At 40.0% G+C, this 26,531-nt stretch overlaps 2 protein-coding genes across 3 annotated transcripts in view; one reads left to right on the top strand and one right to left on the bottom strand.

The window, feature by feature from the left end:
- Window positions 1-10,366, bottom strand: part of GNAZ (G protein subunit alpha z) — a 48,105-nt gene extending 37,739 nt beyond the window's left edge. Inside the window, exons 1-2 of one of the 2 annotated variants that reach the window (XM_032127783.1) lie at window positions 9,954-10,366; window positions 6,233-6,346 (exon numbers count right to left, since the gene is read on the bottom strand). The gene's annotated coding sequence lies outside the window, so the exon portion shown is untranslated. The remainder of the gene's footprint in view (window positions 1-6,232; window positions 6,347-9,953) is intronic. The other variant, XM_032127782.1, reaches the window with a different exon arrangement.
- The window catches only part of RSPH14 (radial spoke head 14 homolog), a 70,043-nt gene extending 43,848 nt beyond the window's left edge, over window positions 1-26,195 (top strand). Inside the window, exons 5-7 of the mRNA XM_032127784.1 lie at window positions 22,154-22,379; window positions 23,715-23,851; window positions 24,851-26,195. Of these exons, the coding sequence (XP_031983675.1) occupies window positions 22,154-22,379; window positions 23,715-23,851; window positions 24,851-25,110 (623 nt within the window). The 3' untranslated portion in view covers window positions 25,111-26,195. The remainder of the gene's footprint in view (window positions 1-22,153; window positions 22,380-23,714; window positions 23,852-24,850) is intronic.
- Window positions 26,196-26,531: the final 336 nt, after the last annotated feature.

The raw sequence follows: 26,531 nt of genomic DNA, 5'->3' as shown, positions 1-26,531 counted from the left end.
CATACATTTGGAATCATACTATGACAAGACTTGGCCGGATGGCTTCACATATTCATAGGGCTATACTGATTCTGTCAGTATTGCGGATCACTTTCATATCATGCCAAGAATAGATTTTTGCCTATAAACCAAATATTTTTAAAATTGTATATTGGTTAATATTAATTACTTTTTAAATGGATAGTTAACAAAATAAGCTACTAAATATAAGTCCATCTTTTGAGGAAGCTTGTGTAGATTTTTAATCTGGGTATTTACTCCAACACAGGAGTACCATGATTTAGATTTAGCTGGGCAAAGTTGTTATTTTTCAGCCTCAAGCAAGCTTGTAAATAGTTATTTTTCCCCCAAACCTGAAACATATAAATGATAGATGGATTTATGTTTGTTATTAGAGATAAACCAGAATCCAGTAATTTTTCTTGATGTTTTATTTTTCATTGGTAACTGTACTACTACTACTAATATTAACAGGTGTAGCTTCAAACTTAGTTACACATACTGATGATTTTTTGGTGTTCTGTTAATGCTACCAGTACTTTTGTGTATATATGTGGAGAGAGAGGGGGAGGAGGGTAATGACTGCTCCTGTTCAAGCTGTGTTGTATGTAAGGGCATTCTCATCATTCAGATATTTTCCCCCAATTACAATTTTTTAATTCTCTATAGTCCTGCAAACTTCCTAGGTATGCAGCCAATATGTCTATATTTTTACTTATCCTTTAGCCCTTCAATTCTGTCTCTAAATAATTCATCTCTCTCTTGTTGTACAAGTTCTCCTTTGCTGAGGTCAGAGAAGTTTCCCTTTTGTATCACACCTCAACTGGAATTGTCTCCTCCTCTTTAAGGTCGTAGAGGTCAGCTCACCATTTTGTGACCCTTATAGTTTCATTCATTTTGTTTGAATCAGGCTCTTGAATCATATATTGAGAACTGATGGGTTGATTTATGAGCCTACGCACATGATCTACTGCTATGTTAACAGTAAAACCCCCAAATTTTGCAGGTTTTTTCTGCATGAGGCTGTCCTATCAGCTCAAGGGGGAGCCTCATTAACCAGCCAAATGTACACCGCCACCCTCACAGCACAGGTTTAACAGCAGCATCTCAGGTAGTTGCTTTTCTGTTCCTTTTACTCTCTGTGACATCTCTTCTTGACTCAAGTAGCTGCAGCACTAAAATTATCTTAAAACTGAAAGGTGCTAATCGAGCCTTTAGTTTATTCATTATTCAGCAACGGATCCTTAGTTATTCATTTCTCATATTACCAGGAAAAAAATACTTCTGGTAACACTCTAGCCTACTATTAAGATGGCACATAAAGCTGAAATTTTATCGCTGATTCCTAACTATTCTAGTTAGCATTCTGCATTTCACACAGATGAGATATGCAGGGAAAAAGCTGATGACTCACCATTTTATTTCTTTTTGCTCGCTAAAAATCTGCTGTTGATAGTGTTGTAAAAACAACTATGTGAAACAGGCACAGATCTGGGACACGAAATAATACATGTGATGGAGGTTACCCAGAGCACATCCGGCCTTCAGCGGAGGGGTTATACACAAATTTCTCAGCAAGCCATATTGGGTCAAAACAGTGCAAAAGCTATTGCAGCTGTAGGGATTCCAAATCTACGTTAAACTTACAAAGCAGATTTACCAAGGGGAGAGGGTGGGAGGGAAATGGCCACAGTGCACAGCAGAACAATATATCATCTTGAAAACTTCATTAAAGGACTACAAGGACACCTCTGAGGGCACTCAGATTACTTGGCTGACTGGGATGAGGTGCGGGGTCTGCATTTTCAGTGATCTCAGGTACTACTGGTTAGGTATAACACTGTTCCTTGACTGATAACTACCAGGATAATTGTGCTTAAAAGCAGAATTTTTGTTATGTTTTGGTTCATTTCCAACACACCTCAAGACTTTTAAATTGACATTTTGGAATCAGGGTTATAACTATGAAAAGATGACAAGGGCTACTGCCTTTTAAAGCCATCTCTGTCTTTCAAACAGCTTTTGCATCTTTGTTGTAGCAAGGCTGAAAAATTCAACCCCCCAGGATGCACCTTAGTAGCAAGAGAACAACTCGTGATCTACTAGCAACCCAAAAAACTACAGGCATTCCAGAAAACAAGGTGCATAAAATTTCTTACCTCTCAACTCCAGGAAAATGCCTGATAAGGTGTCTTCCCACCTTGGCGAAAGGCACAAAAGCAGGCAATAGCTACAGAGCTCAGCTGACTTAGCTTTCAGCCCAAACCCACCTTACAGCAATTCCAACTTGGTTTCAATTTCTTCCAGCTGGCTGCAATCCCATTAGGTTGCAATGCCACTGACACACACCTACTGGCAGTCTCCCCATCCCAAAGTATATTTTGTGCCAAATAGCTCAGGAGGAATAAACCCCAGTTTGTGTCACCTCTTTGCTGGCTGAAGGTTCAGTGCAATAGGGAAACCTCCACTAAAAGTTGTAAGTAGTTTTGCTCTGTTAGAGACACAGGAATGGCACTGACCAAGTCAGTATATTGTCATCATGATACTGATTGTGTCTCCTTGGCTATTCTGAGAACTCTTTTTTTTTTATTTGGTTCTTAAGAATGAGGTACAATTTTGGTTTGTATTTCAGATTCTCATGTCTACTGTTAAGTAGTGTAAATGACTGCTCTGCACAAAAATAATTTTAACTCTCCCTTCTCATTTTTTGTGTTGATTGCAGGAGGGAGCTCATTGATAAGGGTGACATTTCTAAAGGTTTTTTCAAAAGTTAAAAGGAAGAGATGAGTCTTTGACCTTTTGCACACCTGTATTATTTTCTGAAATCTTTTAATCTTTACCTTCTACTGCTTATATTCTGTTGATCACCACGTGCCTCTGACCAATCCTAACAGAAGCTGAAGAAACTGTAGTGAAAAATAGTATTTTCTACGTATTTTGTAACTAAATAAGATGCAGGCACCAAGTAAACAATGAGATTGATGTACTCTTAACGTACCTCCATCGACTATAAATCTTTGCAACATAGATAAAGACATAAACACCACGTCTAAGAAATTCCATTTGCACTTCATATCTCATAGCTGAGTAAGAACAGTGCTGCATAGATTGACAGCATTCCATCTGGTCTCCTTTAAAACAAACACTTTACTATTTTCTTGAATAGACTTGTTTATGTAAACTTTCAATGAAGTCTATGAATAATTCTTGACAGATTAATCATGAAAACGTAAAGTATCCAAAATCCAAAGTTACAGTTGTATAGATAAACTTTGATTAGTTATAGACTCCTGTCATTGGAGATATGCAACACCACAAATAAAAGAGTGAATGAAAATACCTAGAGACTGTAATTGTGCTGCTCACTGAGAAGTTCTCCCATCACTTGGTAATTAAGTCTACAATATTTAAAGGTACTCCCAGAGTTCCATATGCCTGTGTGTGCAACTTCCCCTTCAAAGCACACTTTTACTATAATAGGCATCACCCATTTCTTTCAGATCAATTCTGCCTAAATGATTTCTGAATTAGAATATTCCAGTATTTTCTACTTGGGCTTCATTGCTTTCCAGTATCAGAAGACACAACTAGAAAAGCAACATAAAGTAATCAAATATACAGAGAAACTCTGATACTTCTATTCTTAATCTGAGGGAGAAAGGAATTTTCATGATCCAGCCTTTATTGTAGAGCCAGGCTGGGGCTGCCTAAATTGCAGCATGAATTAGAACAGTTTCCAGGTATGATCGCAAGAGGCCACCATATCAATGGCTGTTCTTGGTTTCCTTGACTGCAGAAGTGGGAAAAGGGTAGAATTGCTATGCTATGGATACAGCAAAGAGAGAGGTTTTTCTTATGACAGACCAGGGTAATATCCTCTGTAAACATTTAATTTTAGTTTATAACCTGCTTGCACTGACAGAGAACGGGAGATTGTATGAGATTCAATAATTCAGTTCTTTGTCTATATGGTAGGTTATTACTTTATCGATGTTTTAACTTCTGTTATATAGAATTTGCACCGTTCAGGACTGCAATGTACAATCAGGCCTCTGGAAAAAGGGAGAATTGTAGTCTGTAGTGGTAAAAGTCACTAGTTCCTACCTCTTCTTGGTGCTGATACCTGATACTTTAATTTGTTTAGACCATTGTATATTAACTTGACCTGTGAGACCAAATAATATTGTGCTGATATAATACTGAACTGCATGTCAACCTCCAGTCTTGCCACATTTAAAACAATTGTTGATCCCTTGAAACTAGAAGCTGAAACTTTGCTCCTGTTACTTTAAAAAAATACATAAAGTCTTCAGTATTCCATTTCTTTTTGTGACCACACACGCAAAAAGCAAACTTGACACACCTGTGTAATCACACCCATGAGGCAAAGTTCAGATTTGCTTTTGGTAACATTCACAGCATGAAACATAATCAGAGGACTTATTGCTTATCTAGTCAGGGAACAGAAACAGTATGATAATAGAACAATTCTTCAAATTTGAAGTAGACTAGCCTTAGAATTTTAAGTACCTACATAAATGTCACTGAATTACAAATTAAGGTGAGTTTATCTGCTGATGGACATAGATGGATTGAAAAAGATTAAAAACATGTCTCTGAAATGACTGGTTAAGGTGAGGTTCTACCATTACTGAGCAATACAACATGGAAGCTCAATAGGTTCTTAGCAATTGTAAGAATATATTAATATCGTCCCATTATAAAATGGCTTCTACTGTGGTACCCTGAACTCTGCCAAATTTAAAAGGTCAGGCACAGAAAGGCATCCTGAGAGAAAATCTTCCTGCCAAGGCCCCATTGCAACAATCAACTTGCTGGCAGTACAGAGAGATGCTCCAGTGCAACAGTGTTAATTCTGGAAAATTTTAGTTTGTAATGGATTTGGTTAGCATCATATGCATTAATTTACTGAATTGAGTGCTTTAAATGATATAAAAAATATTCCCTGTAGTATTGGTTTGAATCTTCTCCTATAACGTAAACACTAAAGAGGGGTAACAGCCAATATCCTGGTCTTTCTTTCCTCATAAGACATCCAAACTAAAAAATATTCTAATGCATATATATGTATAAATAGATATTATATATCCAAAAGAAATCATGTTTTGTTAATACATTCCAATATTTGGATTATATGACTTGAGCTGGTAATATTCAGAGACAAAAAAATCCAGCCTAGTAACTCAAATTGTATTATCATCAGAAAGATGTTCCCTTAGATGGTAGGTAAGTATCCTTTTGAATCATATGTACATTTCTCTTTTAAAGGAAGAAGTATAATAACCAGGTGCATACCCCTCTGAACAGCAAGCCCTCAGAGCTAAACATCCTGTTGGGCTTTTGTTACTGTGCCATAACACTGAATTGTAATCAATTCAGCTCAATTGTGTTGTTTCCTTCCACAACACAACTGTATCAACTGTATTTGTACATCAACACTTGCTATGCTGCCTAATTGTATTTGCGTTCGTGCAATTTATGAAGATAAAGGTGCTTATTCCACATTGTCTGGGTAAGGTTTGAAAATATTGAAAGCAGGCACAGAAAACCAGTAGAAAACCACTGGGAATGTATGCTAGAATACTGCCTGGATCACCAGGAAAAGCTGATAAAAGATTTGGATTACTGGTGCTGTTTCAGTGAACTCTTTCCAGTGCCATGAGCAATACCATTGTTGAGATACTCCGAGGAAGAAGCCAACACCAGCCTAGTTACTATCAAGGAAAGAGGGCTGGTAGGTAGGGAATAGTAACTGTATTATGACTTACAAATATTTATGGTGAACCATGAAAATATCTTCATAATTAACTAGTAAAGCTTGGTTAAACATTACATTATAGACAGTAAGAGTGGGATTCATATGTGCAGATTTAGCATCTGCATGTAGGTGGCTACCTCAGAGCTACTCACTTAGTGCTTCCCTCAGAGGCTGTGGAGAGGAGCTGTCATTTCCAGAGGTCAGCTCGATCTCACACTAACACGGTAGCCAGAAGCTAGTCTGGTTAACTCCAAGGGAGAAATCTCTTTTTCTTCCACCAACTAAAAGGGAAGCGTTAACAACTACTCCTTATGTACGTGTCAATGTTATAGACATCTGAAAGTGATGAGAATATATCCTTCCAACTGCCAAGTCCAGGCAATTACTATTTAATAAATCCACTGTAAAAATAACAGATTAATCAATTGTAGTTCCTATGAAATTATTATTTACTTTGTGGTCATTATTCTTGATGTGTGTGAGCAAAACGAATACTTAGAATTTTCGCATTTGCCTCTTTAAGTTTTTCTATTGGCCAAGATGTTGACTGGTAATCCAACAGGTTATCTGCAATGTAGAATCACGTGGAAGTGTTATCACATTTGTCTTTTTGATATGATGACTTAGGAATCCAGAGAAGAAATAACTCTCCGGTTTAAGGGGCTTAAAGAGAAAACAAAAGGCAAGTAGGATTTGTTGGGTAAAACTGTGTTCCCTAATGATTCACTGGGTGTCCAATACTAAATAATAAAATGGGATTCTGAGGAGAGTCGAGCTTCTGCGGAACCACAGAAAATGCTCTGAGCTGAAGAAGTAAAAAAATAAACAAAACAAACAGTTGCCTTCTGAATTTTTGCCAGTTGTTAGCAAATGTTTGAAGTCTGAGTAAGATGGAAGAGATGGCTGCCATCACTGATCTGTTCCTTCCATCCAACTCCACCAGTGCCCTTCGATGTTAAGGAAAAGCAACAGTTGAGAGAGGAGTATTTTCTCTGTAGCTTTCATGTCAAGGGTGAAACTCTGTGCTTGATTACACTTGAATAAACCACTTAAATTGCTAATATGTATCAACTCCTGATTCAACAACAGAATAAGTCAAGCTGAATTTAGCCCTTCTCTGTCTTCTTGTCTATTCCACATACCTTAAATTGCCAGGGAACTTTGCGAAGAGAATTGATTTTGGTTGCTTTGGAACAGTATAGTTTTTCCCTCTTGGGATTATTCTTTCATCAATATAATAATTGAAATTTGGACTTCCTGATCACCACTCTTGAATTCTGGAAAGTTTTAATAAAAATGTGAACTTACAAAATATAAGTTGTATTATCCTGTCAAGTAGAGTGAAGGGAATCTGTTGTAACTAGAAATGGATGTGGATTTATTCTGAATACTTTGTGGATCACAAAGAACAAAATTTAGCCTTCTTTTTTAATAAAAATAGGACAATTTTTCTCTCCAAGTATAAATATGATTTTATGCACTTAGGCCAATATTTTGATTTTTAAGGGCCCTTGAATAAGTTTTCTCTTAGATAAAAGAAAATGGTTGATTGTTTGTGTAGAAACTGTTACTGCTGAAAGTGGGTACTATCAATCAACATGGGAATAACACTCCAATTTTCTCAGTTAAAAAAGCATGATTCAAATCACTGATAATTTATGAATTAAAGTTTATGATGCATGTAGAGAGTTACTGAATTTGTCATTGAGCCTTTGACCTCGCTGATACCGACTACAAAACTGTTCAACATTGTTGTTCCTAAAGGCAAGGGAGAACCTGATCAGTGAAACCGTGTTTGGTGGCCTGGGCTCTCTCCCACTGAAATTAGTGACAAAACTTCCAGTGACTCCTGTGAAAGCAGGACCAAAACTTTAGAAGAAATAGTCAGATTCAACTCTCATTTTCAGTTACATAAATCTGAATAATCTCTTCTCAAATAAGTGGGATTACTGTGATTTAACCCAAAGGAATTGAGAGTATTTTTCTTTAATTCATGGAGGGGGAGAGAGAAAAAGACATCATTCCCTTATAGTGCCTCACCTCTGTGTATCAACCAAGGCTCTACCTGCTGTCAAAATCCTTATCTGCTTAAGCTGGAGAGGAAGAGCTGACTTCACCACTTAAGGATCTGGGTTTTTATTGCCTACTGCATTTTCTGTTATCCTTATCCCCTTCCCCACTGCTTAGCAGGTAGATTCCTTAAGAAGGGACAAATTTCTGTTTCTGTCTACATTTCTTAAAATTTAACATACCTTGTTTCATCTGTGTGTAATCAGAACTGAGACAACCAGAACACTTTCACTTCAGTCCTTCAGAGCTACCTGGCTGGTTATTTTTAGATTATCACCATTAAATTCAAAACCAAGGCCTGCAAGTGAAATATGAAACTGTACTGGAGGCTTACAAAACTCAAGGTAGTACCTCCAGAAGACTTACTCAACTCGGCTCACCAGTGACCTGTGAAGTGACAAGCACATAATCTCAGACAGAGGTGTAGTATTCTTTATGCAGCTTGCGGAGTTTATTAATCTCTGTAAGGTCCATTGCCAGAATGAAATTTCCATGGCTTACACAGAATTAATCAGCTGTTTTTACTTATAAGCATACATATTACACAGAAGGGGATTCTTGTCTGAAAATATAAGTCAGTGCTTTGGTAATGAAAGATAGCATGAGTTTTTCTCCCAAATATGCCTTATAACTAAGAGGTTTTCTTTTGATTACACCTGTCACTGGCTTCTTGAAGACTGGATCTTCATCCTTCTATACACATAGGCCTCTCCTCTGATAATGTCCTTTATCCAAGGGCAGGGATCTGTGCTTTTTGCATGATAGCTTCCAAACAAATGATTTGATGGGAGACAGCCAAGTAAATGGCAAAACACTCTCTGTTCTGCAGAGCTGTGTCTGTTCAGCTGTCAAATCTGTGCCTGTTGAAGAAAAGCGAGTATTTCTGCCTATAACAGCACCTAAGCCATCAGCTCGGACTTCGAACATCTATATCCATAAAGTCAGAAAAATTTCCCCTAAGTTCAAAATACACACTCATTTTTTGCTCCTCTGTGATCCACAAGTAGGTATTCACAGCACCTGACCTGCTGCTGTGACCTTTATAGATGAAATGTTGATGGCCACCCGAAGGGTGTGACCCACAATGGCGCGAAATACAGAGCCCAAATAAAAATCAAATTGTGGGTGTGATGTTATCAGAAAATGGATATAAACAATTATAAAGAAATGATGAAGGGAAAACTAGTGATTTTTTCTCAAATCTTCACAGGAAAATGTGGAGATAGGTCTGTATCTTGCAGAATAAATACTGCAACAACACGCGTTAAACAGCTTCTACAGAAACGGCTAAAAGCAGATCAGATCAGTTCTATCAGCAGAAATTAAACCAACATGTATTTATCTGCAGCTCTCTTAGCTAACATGGAAGGCTTGGGGGTTTTGTGTATGAATCACTCACCCAAAATGCAAATGCAAAGGTACCAAAAAACTTGTGGTTCACAAGTGCAGATGCAAGCCGTCCACAGGTGCAGATTAATATAAACCCTCCTCATTCCTTCACATGCATGGGCACACATGGAGAGGGAATGCATCCAGGCTCTGCAGAGCCACACATCCTTCCAATGAGCAGAGTGACTGTTACCAGGAGGATTTATTACAGAAATTCGGCAGCAGGAGCCTTTTCTGATAGAATGTTATCCAGGCAGCATTTCCCTGGGAGGAGGTGTTACATAGCGTGGAGGTTCTTCTCCCAGCACGCAGATTCTAATGGATTATCTTTCTGAAGCATTAAGAGAACGCAACGAATCTTATTAAGGCTCAGGTATTGGCTATTAATGCATTACGATTCAGGCTAGGAAAGGGAGACCACTTCATTTTTAGAAAAAGGGCCCAAGCTGAAGCAGCAGCTAATAGAAGGCCAGTATCCCTTGAGAAGGTCATTTTCACTGTATCAGCAGCCTGTCTCCCCTTACTATTTTTTGTCTACACACAGTGAAATGTTCCTACCTCACAGTGACACTCATATTTTTTATCCAGCAGAAGCTTAGCTGATTGTTTCAAAGTGACATCTTTTCCTTCTTGCTTTAGCAGTGCCTTTTTATTTTGGAAATGTTCATCACTGAACTGATTTAAGAGAGAAGGAAATACGGAATATTGCACTCACCTCTCTCCAGCACCAGGCAGGGCGCCTCCACCTCCTCAATCCATCAGTACAAACGCCCGCATCCACTGACGCCTCTCCTCTGCTTTGGCCCTTTTTCACATCAGCATCTGTGATTTGCCGAGCAGACACACCGCGACTGCAGGGACTAGCCCCACAGCCCCAGCAGGAGCAGGAACCTACCCTTTCCCATCTTCTCCCTAGAAAACACAACCGTAAAAACCCGGGCTGTTCTAAAGGCGGCAGTGGGAACACTTGTCCGGCGGCCCCCCGCGGGAGACAGGGAGGTGCTCCGTGCTCTCGCCGGGGAGCCGGGCAGGGGGAGCGCGGGGCTGGCGCTGGAGGAGGAGCCGGAGCCGCCAGCCCGTTTCCACGCCAACGGCGGGGGTACCGCGGGCGGGGCGGTGGCGCGGCCGGCGGGCGGCTCCGCTCCGGCTCCGGCTCCGCGGCCGGGCCCGCAGCCCCCGCAGCCCCCGCAGCCCCCGCCCCGCCGCGGCGCAGAAGGAGCTGGGTGTTGGCGAGGGGTTTGTGGCTTTTTTTTTGTACGCTCCGTTGCACTCGCTCGTTACATAATGTGCGGGTACAGACGTGCCGCGGGCTCTGCCTCTGCACAACTGCATCCGCACCCGGGGCCGCTCCGCGGGTCCATGTTCGCTGCAGCACAGCAGTGCTCGGCTCTGGCAGCAGCAGGAGTTTTATGATTGATTTCACAATGCATGTTTTAGGGGGAACGAGTCACATACATCTTGGAAGGATGCGGTCAAGGGTAAAGGGAGAAAAAACTGTTTCTTTAGTTACATGGAATTTATCTACTGTTTGCTTTCCACTTTTGCCATCACTCAGTTGCTCTCAGTACTGGGCATATATTTTTTTCTGATTTTCCCTTTCTTCCTTTTGCATTTGTATATGTGTAATTTACCACAGCTTTTTAAAATTAACCATGAGTATAATTTTTTAAAATCTCATTAATTGATTTACCCAATTTACATTTTTCCTCGTGTCTTTTTCCTTTTGGCTACAATACCGGTTGCATTGTTGAATCTGCAGCCCTGATCAAATAGCTGATTTCTCCCTACACTGCTAATTTTATAAGCTTGATTTGTTACTGATACACTTCTGCTGGAGATAGCAATAGAGACTCTCACACACAGATGGGATGCAGGCATTTTTTCCCACAATAAGGCTAACATAATACGAAGCAGAAAGCATCTGATTCCTGTGAATGATAGCACTTCCAGTACTGATATTATCTGCAGAGCTGTAGCATTGACGAATTATAATAATGAAATACTTTCATGTAAAAATCAGTATACCATGTAGAGGAAATTTTCCTATAATAAGGAATCTTAAACATTGTTCCATATTAGAAGAGTTTGCCAGTACATGTAGACTGGCAAATTTGTTCTAGTAAAATTTGTTAGAAAAGAAATTTCATATACCTAACTTGCATTGTTCTCCCAGCAAAACAATATTCAAATCATAAATTTCACCTGCTTTAATAAAAATATCTCTACGGTCTTATTTTGAAATTTTGCTTTCGATATACATGCACAAACATCTCAGTGCATTTAAAAGATCAGACAGTGGTCATTTTAAAACTTCTAAGTGTTTTGTTTTTTATATATACTCTCTACTTGCAAGTGCATAAATCCCTGATATAGTTATGTTGGCAAGGGAATAGAATAAAATAATGTATCTGTGGTAACTGAGTAGTCTAGATAATAGGATAAAAGAACAATAACAAGGTGTACAGGTTTAATCTGCAATTCCATAAAGAACAAGTAGTTACTATAGAAACTGTCACATTACATGTATCTTTAGTATAGTACTTGATATGTGAGAAAAGGCAACTTCCACACACTAACCAACTGTGGCAGAAATAATAGCACGAACCACCATCATCCTGGGTAGGAAGATCATCGTTTGCATGCTGTCTACAGAGAGAGCACTTTTAGGCATTTTCCATTGCTATAACAAAACACCTGCTTTTCTCCAGCTTTGAGGGAGACACCAGACCATAGATCAAATGTTGGCAGTGAAGGAATTACAAACATGCAGTACCTGAGTAATGGGACAGGTCTGAGAAGTTTGGGGGCTATTATTTCAACACCACCGTATGGGAGCTTGCTGTTGATTAATGGCAGAGTTAAAAACCAACTTCTCCAAAAAATGCCTCAGCAGATATGTCTAAGTTTTCTTCAGTCTTGCCTTGTCCTGCTTCCAGAAATTCTCAATTAGGGCCTTTCAGCATGTATTGATTGCATTACATCTAGCTAAGCTCCCACAGGAATTTAAAGAGAAATACGTCTCCAAGTAGCATAGACAGGTGATTAAATGCCAAAGTCAAACAGCACAGAAATCCAGGTCCTTAGCTCAGGACTCTGAATGTTGTGCTTTGTATATGGATAGACTGAAAACACAGAAATAACTATAGAAAGTGAATCATTTGTGTGGAAATATAAAGAGTAATGTTAGGGACCTGTGGCAATCTGACTGGTTCCCTTTCAGTTCCCTTTCCCACATCAGGGAGGTCACCATTTTTCCCCTACCACAGCAGGCTTGAATGTGAAGGGAGCAGCATTTGACTGTTGAGGTGCAGCATCCAAAATGCAACTTCCTGGGCCTGTTGGCTGCAGGAGTTTCACTCAACTTGCCAGTGCTGTTCATTGACCAAAAGCCAAAGCCTTGCCTGTTTACTGTTGCTTTCTACTGGATCAATCAAAATAGATGCATTCATACATGTTTATTTTGAAGACAATAGTACTAAAACAAAAGCGTGCTCTTAAGTGGAAAATCCCATGGGGATTTTTCTAATCAATTACCCTTTATTATATCATGACAACATCAAAATATTTATATGCACACATGCAATGTTCTTGGTGAATGTACATCTCCAAATGATAGAGGGTAAATTGAGAGGCCACATCTGGTCTCTAATAAAAAATATAATAAAAGACATTTTGTATTTCATTCAGTCTTCTACCAAACACCCTCTTTTTAACAAGCAATTGTAGATCTGGGTTAGATATTTATAGACAGGTCTGTGATTCTCTCAGCATGAAGAACTGAACAGAACATTTAAAGGAGAATAAAAAGGCTGTATTTTTATTTTTAACCATTTTTCTCACGTGGAAGAGTTTAAAATAGCATCATGTACAGATGATTGGGATCTGATATTTATATCTATCTGATATATTGTTGCTTTTTATCAGTGACTGTGAGATGGTGGGGAAAAAAATCATGAATGCACCTTCTATCAGGAAGTATCAGCCTGACATCATTTGGCTTTATCATTTAGGATGAAAATTCACTTTCTACCAGGATTTCACCATTTTATCTTCTCTCACCCTTCAGGTAACTGAGGGTTTTGCTTAATATCAACAGTTTACTCTTCCTATGAGACCAAATCATGAGAGACATTTGAGAATGTGAACCCAGACAATGCATTACCTCTAATATCAGAATCAACTGAAAAAGGGCTCCCTTAAAAAGAAAACAAGCAAGCCCTACAAGTTGAGTGCTTTACGTACCTTCCTTCAAAGTTTTATTATGTACCTCCTGTGTTTGCAGCTCAGTCATTGTTTCAGCTGCTGCATCACCAGTTGCCACTGAAGCCAAGTTTAGAAAAACAAACATTAAATCCAGCAGCTGTAGGAGAGCTGCTCTCCTGGAGCCCTGGAAGATACCCTGGCTTTCCTGTGCAGGAAACTACACAGCAGTCCTTGCTTATCCAAACTTTGGGTGGATACATGGACCTCTATTCCTTCAGAGCCTCCATAGGAAGAAAGCTACAGAGATACTGTGAAATAAGGTAAAGGAACATAGTTCTTTGTAAAGAGCCCATCCTTCAAGGCTGCATTATTATGTTATTAAAAAAAAAAAAAGGCAAATTAAAGTACTCCATGCTCATTTTTCACTATTAAGGGCAAAGGAATGGGGAAAAAAGCAAAACAAAACCCCTCAAACTTTAACCCAAATTGGGGATCACTTAGTAAAGTATACAACAAAGGATCTGTGAAGGTTGAACAGACAAAATCACTTGAGATCAAAATACAGAGATATTTGGGAATTACACCCAGGAGATGCAATTAGAGAGTGCCAGGAATTTTTTGAAACCGAAGCTTTTAAAACAAATTGTACCAGCTTCAGATCTTCTGTTAAAGTGGTCTGAGCAATGTGTTGTTGGTTACTCTTAGGGTACCCACTTCCATCCTGCAGTCTTCCTTCCTGGGGGTTTTCTACTTCATAAAAATGATTAAATATTCACTCAAGATTGGCTTGAAAGTAGGTCTCTCCCACTTGAGGATACAGGTAGGCATTTAGTGGGTTTTAAAAATTTTTGTAATAACACAAACAAATGAACAAAAAGAAGAAATGTATTGATTTCAAATATATTTAGTTTTGCCACTTATGTTCTTACCAGCTAAAGAAGCATCAAATTGGGACCTCAGAAGGATTACATAGATTTTAATAGATACTTGGAAAAAATGTTATAATTGGACTTCACATTTTCTTGTATCCTCTACTTCATATGAGAACCACAAGATGTAACTACAATTTCACCAGGCACTGTTATTTATCTCTTCTATAACCTCCTTGTGTCTGATTAACAGAAATTATTTGGTAGTTTAAAAAAAAGAAAAAGACTGACAATTTTTTTTGAGGAGCAAAGGTAATTCTGGGAAGCTATGGAAGAAGAGTTGGGGACATCCAGGTAGCTTTACTATGAGGACTTCAAATGCCAGTCCAGTTCTTCAAAAATTTGGAATATTGCAGTCAGGACTAAGTAATTGGTTTAGACAATTGTCCACTTATTCGATGTCAGGTCCACAGGTGGTTTTGCATCTACATAAACTCTAAGAGTTTCCCATCTATCTACCAACCCGTTTATGAAGCACAAAGTAGATACACAAAGTGTATTCTCTGTTTCTGTTTAACAGTGTTTTGAATCCTCTGTATATAATGTTCTTATAGATAAGCACATAAGTAGTACTGTTGAAGTGCCTGTGCTTAATCTGGCATGTTTACAGAAGCTAGACCTAATATTCTAGTCCAGGTTAAGTAACAGGTTCATTTTGCTGTTGTGCCCAACATTTACTGGGGAGGTACTTCAAAAAACAAATCATCCTCAAAGCAGCCCACACCTTGGCAGGCTTGTATTCAATTAAGATTTTTTAATTTTTCACTGCTTGAAATAAAATATAGGCTAAAACACACTGGAAAGCACTATTGTAGAACCTCGGTCAGAACAGAATGCAATTTTCATTGAGTAGCAGAAAGTAGTTTTCCTTAAGAACATGGCTTCCCATGGAAAACATGAAATCTGCAAAGTAGCAGAGTGGAAAGAGGAGGCTCAATCTGCCTTTTCCACACAGCTCCACTCACGTCGTGCAGCCATCTGGGCCTGCGGTTCTAATCAAGATGTGTTTCTTCTACTCCCATTTCAAACAAAATTGCCAAGCCAGAGCATCTGAAGCAGAAAAGGATTTCACCCACCTCTAGTACTGTATTCTTCTTTTCAGGAGGTTTTATCAGTTCTCACCAGTCAATTATGCTCCTCTTGGCACCAGTGGAAGCAGTGTGAACTGTAGGATAAAATTGTCTTATTGCAGCTTTGCCAGCATGTCTGACCAGCAAATATAAGCAGTGGATTTGTCAACACCAATTTCTCCAGTTCCTTCTTCTTTGAAATTTCTATCAGGTCATTTTTTAAACTAAACTAAACTAAATCAAATCATAAAACCTCCCACCCTTCTAACAATGGAGAAAATGTAAAAAAGAAGTGCTTACACAATGAGACTGCATTCATGTTCCCATTAATTTCCTCCTGTTGTCTTCTACCACTATTTTCAGTCTTTCAGTCTGTTCAGTTTTCAGTCTGTGCAATGATTCATATCTTCAAAGTAAGTTTATGTTAATGTTCAGGACAAAATTCTTCAGAATGTGACACATAATTAATTCTAGATATTTGGTTGCTTTAAGCCTCTCATTTTTAATGTTTGACAGTAGTATAATCAAATCTCTATAGGCAACTTCCTCATTCATATACCTCTGTTTCTGATGGATTGCCATTCAATTGTACTATGGAAGTTCAGAGAATACTTTCACCATCTTAATGGCATGTTTCTCTTAAGGAACAAAACTGAAAAAAATGCTGTTTAATGCCTGAGCATGCATGGGATTAATTCACTACTTACAGAAGGTGAACCTTAAAGATAACCAAGATGTTATCATGGTTACTTGGCTATGTAATCCCATTTTGTAATGCAGAATTCCAGTTGCACAGGTATAACTTCCAGGTATAGAAATTTAAGATCGCTGAGAAAACTGTTTCTTGAACTTCATTCACATTGCTTTAATTGTTTGGCCCTCTGTCCCAAAAGAGGAAAGATTTATTTTTCTTTCAATCTATTTTCTCAGCAGAAGTTCTGAAAACTTGCAATTGTGCATTGGTCTCACATTAGGGGCTTGTAAGGCAGTTGGACTTAAAAGGTTAAAACTCTTTTTATTCGTGTAAAACATTGTAAAATGGCTCTGGATGGTTTCTCAGCTGTTCAACTGACTTACTTGAAACCAATGTTTGCCTTTAAAAAATGTTCTCATGATAAAGATACTTTGTCAGAGAAATAAAATCCAAGTAATTTCCCAGTTTGTGTGATCAATATGCATGGAAGATCGGCGAATGCATACTACGTGTATGCACATGCATTCACACATTTAGGTACATAGGAGGTCATCTCATTGGTCCTGAATGATTTAAATAGTTAAACCTACTCCTTTCAAGCAGCTGATTACAGGCAGTCTTAATTACTATCAAAATGACAATTTTTTTTAAAGTAACTTGCTTCTTGGATTTTTAAATTATACCAGAGAAGCTAATGCAGATATATCAGATGTAGTTTCTATTTTAATTTTTTCAGTGGTGCTTTGATACTACAATTGCACACACTCTAAAGCAAAGTTTCTAACAACAAAAACAAGATATGCAGGAATCTCTTTCATTCTTTACTGAGGCTTAGGAATCTCTTGTTTATCAGACCAATCTTTCCTCTTCCTTGTTAATGCTGGAAACGTTTTAGGTTTTTAAAGCATCCCCAGAGGCAGCCACATTATGTGTTCCTGCAGGGTACTGCAGACTTTATAATATTTTTATAACCTTAATTTCTGTCATGTCTTTCATTCAGACAACATCCCAAAATCCTGAGTATGGGAAAAATTCTCAGTAGCTTCAAAAGCAGATCACATAATGCTTTTATAAAGGTTATAAAGTTTTATAAAGGTTTTGTATTTTTAATAAGGATCTGACAGACACTACTGTTGAGGTTGTGATTTTGTACCTGGTAAATCCCTAGGGCTCTCATAAGACAAACACACCCAGCCAATGCTCACATTTGAAATGGTTTGATACAGAATTGTTTACTATTTCTAGTCTGATCCAATCTCTGCAGTGTTTTCCTCAGTTCTCTTCATATCCCAGTAGCTCTTCAGTTCATGTAAACAGAGACTTCCCACCCCTCAGTCCTTTCAGATAAGAGACACCCTCTGTCTCTAGGCATAGTCATCCTTTGGGACACTACTGTTTGTTCCTGTTAAATTGTTATGGAAATATGGAGAACTGTTCTTGCAAAGAAGAGGAAAATATTCTGGTTTTCAAAGACGTCAAGAGAATTCTCCTCTTCAGGTAGAAGGCTTGGTGAAGCCTTCTGGGTTATAGGCAGGTGATTAAATTCATTTAATGTGGTCTGCCTCCTGCTCCAAACTCACCAGAAGGTTCAGCCCAGTTTTATAGTATTTATAGTATTATATTTAATCTACTCCCTGACACAGCCATAATGCTGGAAGCACTGCGAATCAAAATGCTGAATCTTAACATTAAATAAGCTACTACAAGGTTCTCAAACTGTGCTCTTGTGACAGGTGACTCAGAGATCTTCCCAGAATAAATTGTACTTTTTCCATTTAAACAGTAGTGAGCAAGGAGTCATTAAGGAAGGTGTGCAGGGGCAGCATCCCCTGCGCTCATCTTGCCACTCAAGGTATCACTCTTGTCACAAAGGAAGCATCACCCGAAAGCATCACTGTGTTTGCCAGTGTCTACAATATAGGGTGGCACTCATAAGGTTAATAAACCCTTTATTCCCTCTAAAATGATAATAAACTATTGCAGGGCAAGCAAGAGAGCTGCTGGTCTGGGAGTTTTGTCAGGATCATTTGGCTCCTCAGTCAGTGAGCTCCCACCAGGCTGTCACAGCTGGGTGTGATGCCAGGCAGCAGGTTACCTTCTCGTGATGTCTGGCTCTGCTTTGCTTTTCCTGGTTTGCCCCTTCCTAAGCACAAATGCCTTTACTGAGCATTTCAAATAGTTGTGTGACCATCGCAGAGAGACATCCAGAGTGCCAGCAAAGATTCATATTCTAGATAATCTGTGTTTCCATACTATTTTTCTGTGTTCTATTACACCAGTCGTCACTTTGTGGCCATGCATGAGGCATATGCTTCAGACCAAAACAAACATATTGAGTTTAAAACCAGCATTTTTAAGGAAAAGGATTTGTAATGTGATTTAATTGATTTATGTAATTGAAAACCAAAACAAAACACCCCTGTTATGTACTATAAATGACTCCTTTGTCTTCTACAAAATTTAACTTGTTTACATGCCCTGCAGCCATACTCAGAGAACAGAATAAATGGCAACTCCTCTTTGGGCCTATTTGAAAAAAAATCAGGAAAGGGAGGATGAGAGTGGCCAGAGGGCTATGAGAAGGAAGAGATGAGTTCTCAGATAAAAAGCAGCCCAAGGGAAGATTAGAAGTTCTCAGAAAAACAGATCAATAATGATGTTAACTACGCAGCTGCAAATGCAACTATTTGCATTTTGAAAACATTTTTCCCAACTACTTCACTGGGCCCAGGGTATCTAGAACACTCTCTGCAATAGATAAATCCCCTCTGAAAGGGCAGTATTTTAATGAAAAATTCGATATCCTGCGGATGCCACTGTATTTTTCAGTATAGGACTACTCAAAACCCCAGCTTACCTTCCCCTCCTATTGCTCGCTCACTAAGATCCATGGATCTGAGACTGCTCTAATTTACAAGTGACTCCCAAACAACTTGCCACTGATTTTGCCTCCTCCCTTTTCCCTCCCTAGACCTTTCAACCTGCAGTTCCCCTGGTAAAACCATGACGAATTTCCATGTGGAAATTTGAGTCTCAGTGTTAGGTAGTCTTTTTGTTGTTGTTGATGGCCTTTCCTCTCCAACCTCTTTGTCTTCACCACACTGAGACTTTTGACAAGGTCAAACAATTAATCTTTTTTTCTATATTTATATCTGGGAAGCTCCCTCTAGTAGCATGACAGCATTTCAGCTCGGACAGCTTGAGAAAAACAGTAGACCAGAAAGCTCCTGGTACAGAGACCTGGCCTGGTAAAACAAAATTAATTTAAAAAAAAAATTAGAACATCCCAAATGTTCAGACAAAATAAGCGCCAGTAGCCCCAGAATAACTACTGCTTAATGGCTGCACAAAATCAAAGCTGTTCTAGACAACACTGTACATTATCTCAGCAGCTTATAGACATAGACACAAAGTGGCTTTGTTGGGTTTCACACCCAGGACTGCAGTGCAATAGTAAAGGCCATCACTAAAAGAAGACATGAAGTGCAAATGCAATGAATGAGGGATGACTGAGGCAAAGAAAGTCAATAAACATTAATTGCAAGGAATAAAGCCAAGGGCCAGTGAAAGCAGCCCCGGCTGGGTGAATGTATTGGTGGAATATATTAAAGATAATTGAAACACAGACACTAAGAAGTGAAACCTGAATGCTGGTAGTACTTCCTGGCTGTATGATGATAAAGTGATCGAGAGAATTGAGAGAACTTAGCAAAAAGTCCTGAAAAAGAGGGAATTGCAGGAAAGTGAAAATGAAGATGATGGGTTAAAACTGGCTAGTAATTATTTGAAAGTGAGTACAAAAAATAGGAAAGAACAAAGTACATCTCCCTGCATGAAGGAGGTAGAGGAAATGCTACAGCAGCAGTTGTTACAGTCAGATGGAATGTTGAGTTAAATCAAACAGTGGTTTCTCTGGGCTCAAGCCAGAGTGTGTCTGCTCTGTTCAATGAAGGTTTGTCCCAAGGAACAGTGGGATCCATGGGAGTTAAAGCTACACACAGGTGCTTGTGACAGGCAGTGTAAGCTTAAGTCTGTCACCTCCGATTCATTACTCTTCCTCTGAAACTGTGCCTCCCAAATTGTGATTTTGTATGGATTTCCACAGCAATCCAGAATTTAGAAGTGCATGTGGTGACTCTGTGAGCAGTCTAGGGATTCCAATTTCATGCACTCAGGCCATGGAGTTTCTTTTCATGAAAAACTTCGGGAGGAGTTCAGAAAGTTGCCTTTGAAAAATCTTGTCTTTCACAGGCCATTTCAAAAGACTGTTGAGAAGTGTGGCTAAAGGAATTCTGGGCACGATTTAAAGTCATCTGAGACTGCTTTAGTCTGCTTCCTTGGGAGCAGTTCACTAGTGGGTTCCCTACTGCCTGGCGTTCCATAAGGCACGGAGAATTCCCAGACACATTCCTGCTGTTGTCTAACCTACCAAAATCTTTCCGTACTATAATGTCCAATCCAAACCCCAGCAATCCTTGTCAAGAGGGTTGCTGCTGGGGATGGACGAGCTGGGCCTCCTTCTCAGGGACCCTCCAACAGAGTCCTTTGCCAGAGCAATAGTGCAGGTGCCCCTTATCACATCCTACTGCAGGGACAGTATAAATGGGCTGGAATTACTCTTGGACAATTTTCTTTTGTTCCTCCAGGGAACAATATAGGGTTGGTTGGGGGTTTTTTCACTGTGAAAGCGCCACCTCCCCCGTGCAGTGACACACAGAGCCACAGCTTCAAAGAACATTATTTCACTGTCCTTTCCTGCTTTGCCTTTCTGGCACAAGGAAAAATCCTTGTTTGTAAGATGCTATTAGCCTTCAAAATAAATTGTCTCAGAACTGGTTTTCCTTACTTATTTGAATTCTCACAGAAACTGACCTCCAAATGTAGTACAGGTAGTAAAGCTGTAGTATCACCCCAAGGCATTTCCTTTGCTCTGGCATTGTAACATGGATCCTAATAAGTCAGTAACAGAAGAAGTTATTCAGTGTTAGCAAAGCCTCAGAAATATGTACAACAGAATAACCTCTAGATTAGAAGAATGTTTTTCATGCAATTGTCAAATTGAGGGATTTCTCCTATGCACTACCAACGGTCATTAAAATCTCTTTCCCACTTGTCTCTGCTGTGGAGATTCATTTGAAAATACCTTGATGACTCTTATCCACAAAACTTCCTTATCTAACCACATATGAATCACTTTGAAAGGAGCCACATTTCTCGTAGCAACCAAAGAATCAGTCCTAGCAACAAGACAAGCTGGAGAATTTTGTTTTCACATAGTTACTTGTGGACAGTACATTCTGCTTTCCCCTGGTATTGCTGTTGCAGGCTTGACTTAGTAAAGGGTAAGAAATGGTACAAATCAGACTCTTACTCATAGCAAAGACATCACTTGCGGGACAAATTATGATGTCTCTGCCTTTGATGTTATATTTTAGGAGCCAGTGCAAGAGTACTGACTGCTAGAAAGTTCTGGATTTAAATTTTTGCCTGGACAGAACTACTACAAAGAAATGTGTGAGGAAGCTGACTGTTCCCAAAATCTTAATTTCCCCCCCCCCCCCTCCCCCTCCAGAAACCACCATGGAGAATCAAAGAGTGAGCTCTAAAGGCTAACATCTCTGCCTCTCTTAGCATCTGTTCATGTTGAGAACAGTTGGGAAGGCTGGATAGAAGGTGACTTTGTAATGTATATATATTTCCTATATTTTCCTTGCAAGAATAATTTTGGCATAAATATTATAGTGGAAGAAACTGGGGACATCAGAGCAATTGTCATGTTGGTTATTACCTGGTCCTGATTTTTTTACAGGCGTTTTGGGGAAGCTTCCTGAAGAAGCAATGCTAAGATGACATTTATAAACAGGGCAGTGTTGGAATAGTTTCCATCTCTCAATCCCACTTCTGTGTAAGGAATTGAGTTCCCACATGTCTTTTGATCCTCTGAAGAAATTCCAGGTGCAGGTAGCAATAGTAACTGCATTCAGCTCTCATCCACGTTCCTTCCCTGTCTCCTCTGCAGGGGCTGGTGGTGTCCTGCGGGCCAATTTGATTCCCCCACTGGTCCTGAAGTTGAAGACGGAGTTGGATGAGATCCAGGAGTTAATTCTTGATACCCTCTCCAACTGTCTCCATGTGGAAGTTTCTGAAGCCCTGGCAGCTGGTGTTGTTACTGTCCTGAAGGAAAAGCTCTCACACCCCTCCACAGCCACCAGGAGCAAAGCAGCCTGGGTCCTGTTAGAAATCAGGTAAAGAAACCTCTCTAATGCTTACGTCCAAAAAAGAACTAATTCCAGGAGTAAATAAATGCCATTCACTTACAGCTGTGTTCCACTACACACTGAAGCTGCCATATTTCACACATGAAGCACTATCAGCCTGAATGCACACATGGGTAAAACAAAATGGGACACACGAGACTTAAAAAATTCCTAACTGTTATAAATCTCTGAAGAAAGCAGATGCTGATCAGTCATTCCTTCTCCTTCTGTTCATTTTCAATATTGGCAGTGGAGTCAAGATTTTTTCCTGGTACAGCACTGCTAGGAAAAAATTCTTGGTTGAAAAATCTTGTAGAAGCAGGATTCTGACCACTACGGAGATAGAGAGAAGCTCCCTTATGTTTTTGGAAAAGTGCTCTCTCTCAGAAAATTAAAGGTCCTGGGAAACTTTCACTGTGATTGAAGACAGAAATAGTTTTCTGCCACAGGCTGCCACATACGTCAGTGATGGATCAGAAAAAGCAATCTTTATATTAAATTTGTGTATCAGAGAATGGATGAAAGGAACAACTTAAGTCCACTGTCCTGCAGTCAGAAGATATAATAAAGGTGTTCAACAAATGTCTAGTTTTAAAAGGTCTACAGATGATGTAGTTTACATATCAACTGGCACAAAACCTTTCCTCATGGCCTATAATAAAGCGGGGTCTTAGAGGAAAAGAGTATTATTAATGTGAGTCATAGAAAGAAAGCAAAATGCAACTGAAATATGGACGTGAGCTACATTCTCAGTCCCTGCAATAGCTGGGCCACATTAAATACTCTCCTCATTAGAGAGGCTGGAAAGAAAGAGATAAAAGTGACCTGGGAGAAGAATTCATTTCAGCCCCTTGATTTAGCAGGTTTTAAAATCTCTAGAGGCTTCACCAGCGAGGTTTGTAACTCCATTGTAATTAGGACCAGCAACACCCTTAATCCTACATCCTGTTACGTGCAGCTGCCCATCAGTGTCCAGTGTACCATAGAAAGCTTTTTTAAAAAATCCAGATATCACCTAGAAATAACCTAAAATCCTGTGAAGCTCATCCACCCAGGCCGGTGTGGTATCCTCAGGACTGCGTCAGCACGTGGGTTCAGCAGCCACCAGGCACAGCCATCCCCTCGGGCGCCTCGGTGGCTGGGCAGCAGCACCCGTCCTGTGCCTCCCAGCAGGACAGTCCCTCCAGGGGCAGCACAGCAGGAGTGGGACAGTGCTGGTGGCACCGGGGGCGGGGCTGCGGGCTCCAGGTAGACAGAGGCCGCGGGGTTGCTCGGGCAGCAGGCACTGTTCAAGGAAGCAACTTAACCATCTTCTCTACACAGTTCTCATGCAGAGGGGAAGATCGCGGTGTGTAAAGAAGGAGTGATTCCTCTGCTGGTGAGCCTGCTGGAAGACACACAGCCCGAAGTTCAAGTTAACACAACAGGAGCGCTGATGTTTGCTGCTGTTACACCTCAGGGTGAGAGACAGAGGCAATTCTGTTGGGGTACCTCCTAGAAATCCAATTCTAGGGCAACTCAGCAACAAAACAAAACATTTTCCCTTCCCTCCCCCCCCCCCCCCCCAAGTCCTCAGTTTCTGACAGTTTTAATGCTCGTCAAGAAACTCTAAGATTGGGGCATTTCTTTATAATTGTCTTGAGCAACTATTGTTGCTTCCTCAGTGCCTAGGGGGGACAGGATATTCCACATTTCATTCCCCTGAAGTAGGCCGAGAAATTATTTATCTACCTCACCTGCATCATTACCGTCCAGAGGGGGAACATTTTCCATCCAAGTCCAGACCACACAGAGATCCACATACCTGGAGCTACACTGAATCACCAGTGCTCAGCAGAGGAGCGCTGCTTTCTGGAAACATTCTGGGATTAGAGGTAGCTCCTCTCTCACAGCTGGGAGAGCAATGAATATTAATAAGGTCTGTAGCTCTCCCAAGTAACTTACATGACACTGAAAATACTAACTGCTAAATTTCCAGTGTGATGAATGAGTAATTAGACATTAAGGGCTCTTAATAACAGCAGTTGTGTTCCAGTCCTCCTCTGCAAACCTTTCTCAGGCTTCCAAAGACAACTCAGGAATGGATCTCGGTCTTTGAAGTATCTTTAAAAATGAAAGGCTGGAGGATGTTCTTAAAGGCATCTAACACACTCCATTCCCCCTCACCCCCCTCCAAAACATAGTTTAGTCTATCATTTGGTGCCTCACTTAGATAATTTGTTGCAAATGAAATACTAATGTGCAAGGCAGATAAACTTAACTATGAAAGATCTTCTTCCTTAAAAATTAACAGCTGGGAGCCAACCCTGGTCTCTGAAAAAAGAGCATGTTCTGCCTCTGTGCACTGCACCTCCAGGGCCGTTCAGAGCTGTAGCTGGGCAGGGAATGGAACGTATCAGTCCGAAAGGATGTTGATTAGATGTCATAACACATTTCAAAGCCAGTTTATTTCCCTACAGGGAGATCCTCAGCTATGGGTGCTGAAGCCATTCCACCTTTACTGAAGCTGGTTGCTGAGGAAACCAGCAAAGCCCGTTTGAATGCAATCAAAACCCTCACCCTGCTGGCTGAGCTGCCAGAGGGCCGCCAGACCCTGCTGGATCACAGGGACACATTTCAGCGGTGTCTGGATGATCCCAGCGAGGCCGTGCAAAGAGCTGCCCAAATCGCCATCACCGTGATCAAATGGAAACCCCTCTGCAGCCGGGATCTTTTCTAGAGATCTATCGCCCTCTGTTGTTGTCTGGATGTAAAAGGTACATGATTACATGAGACCTTCAACACCAGAACTCTCTTCCTCACTTTCTCTGGATCAGTTCCTCCTGAAAAGTCACTTGCCAACAATTTCACATTGATATTGCGTGTCACAGTGGAGAAAAAAATGGAGAAAGAAGTTAGGAAGTGTGGAGTTCTCCAGTAGGAGTTATTGCCTAAGTTACCAAGAATTTCTTATGAAACACCAACCTTTTTTGTTTTCTTCTTAATATTCTCTTTTTTCTTTTTTTTGAAACCCCAGCCTATCAAGCATTAATCAATAATTAATTATATTAGACAGAAAGATTCGCAATTAGCCCCTCCAGCAGTCTTGTCTGTACTGACAAATTGATCTAACAACGGGAATTTACATGAATTTTGCTGCAAACATTTGTTGAACATGGGATTAAGACCAAAGTCGAAAAGCCTTTACTAGGGTAGCCTCTGGTAAAACTAAAAGAGGGCCAGACCCCTCTCCTGTTGAAGGAGAGCGGTCTGGCCCATGTTTGGAATTGCTGATAGTACAGAACAAAAGCACCTCAAGGTTTGAGCTGAAAGGCAGTGGAAGTGGTGGGAAGTTTCAGTAGCATTTTGTTCACTGTGAGTTCGAGGCTGGTCACTACAGACATGTTGCAAACTTCTGTCTGCAGTTACAAGAGTGTAGTTTAAGAGGCTTCAGCATGAGGCCTGGGCAAAGAAATAACACAAATGAGCAGGACAACCCTGGCTATTCTCAGCCACCGAAGAAGATGTGACAGAGCAGCTGGTGCAGCTTCACAGCACATCCCATTTGTTTTCACTTGGGTTTTGTTCTCACATAGAAGTTTTATATCTAGAATTGTAGCTACAAAGAAGCTGCATCAGGTTTATAAAAGGGGTTATTTGTCAGGGCTGCTTTTCCATTCAAACCCACGGTCACACTGCACACTGCATTACCCTTACACACAGTATAAACTCTTCCTGTAGGAATGATTACAGTTAAAATGTTTCTCTTCCGTAATGTAACCAAAGGGTGAATTTCTTCTCCTATAAAGATGTCATTTAAAAGTATTGAGTCAGTTGGATTCATTCCCTCCAGGCAGGATCTTGGAGGAACTCTGCCTTTTAAACACATAAGGCACTTGTACGTAATACATACTGGTGCCAGAGTGCATCCAACTCAATAAGAGAAGCCAGGCAGCTTTAATAACATGCTGAAGGACTAGAGCAGCACAGTGTACGCTCAGCTGCTCTTACTGGTAACAATCATCATTTTAGCCCAGTTCCAATCTTGTCACAGCCTTCCCCGATAATTCAGGTATTGCCCTTCAATGAGTTCCCAAAATAATTAGCTTGTTCACATGCAGAAATAAGACCATCCACACTGAACTTCTCTGAGTAGAAGAA

This window comes from Corvus moneduloides, chromosome 18 (assembly GCF_009650955.1).
Source record: "Corvus moneduloides isolate bCorMon1 chromosome 18, bCorMon1.pri, whole genome shotgun sequence".
NCBI classification, from domain to species: Eukaryota; Metazoa; Chordata; class Aves; order Passeriformes; family Corvidae; genus Corvus; species Corvus moneduloides.
Note: the sequence above shows the minus strand (reverse complement) of the source record. Positions and strands in the feature narration are given on the sequence as shown.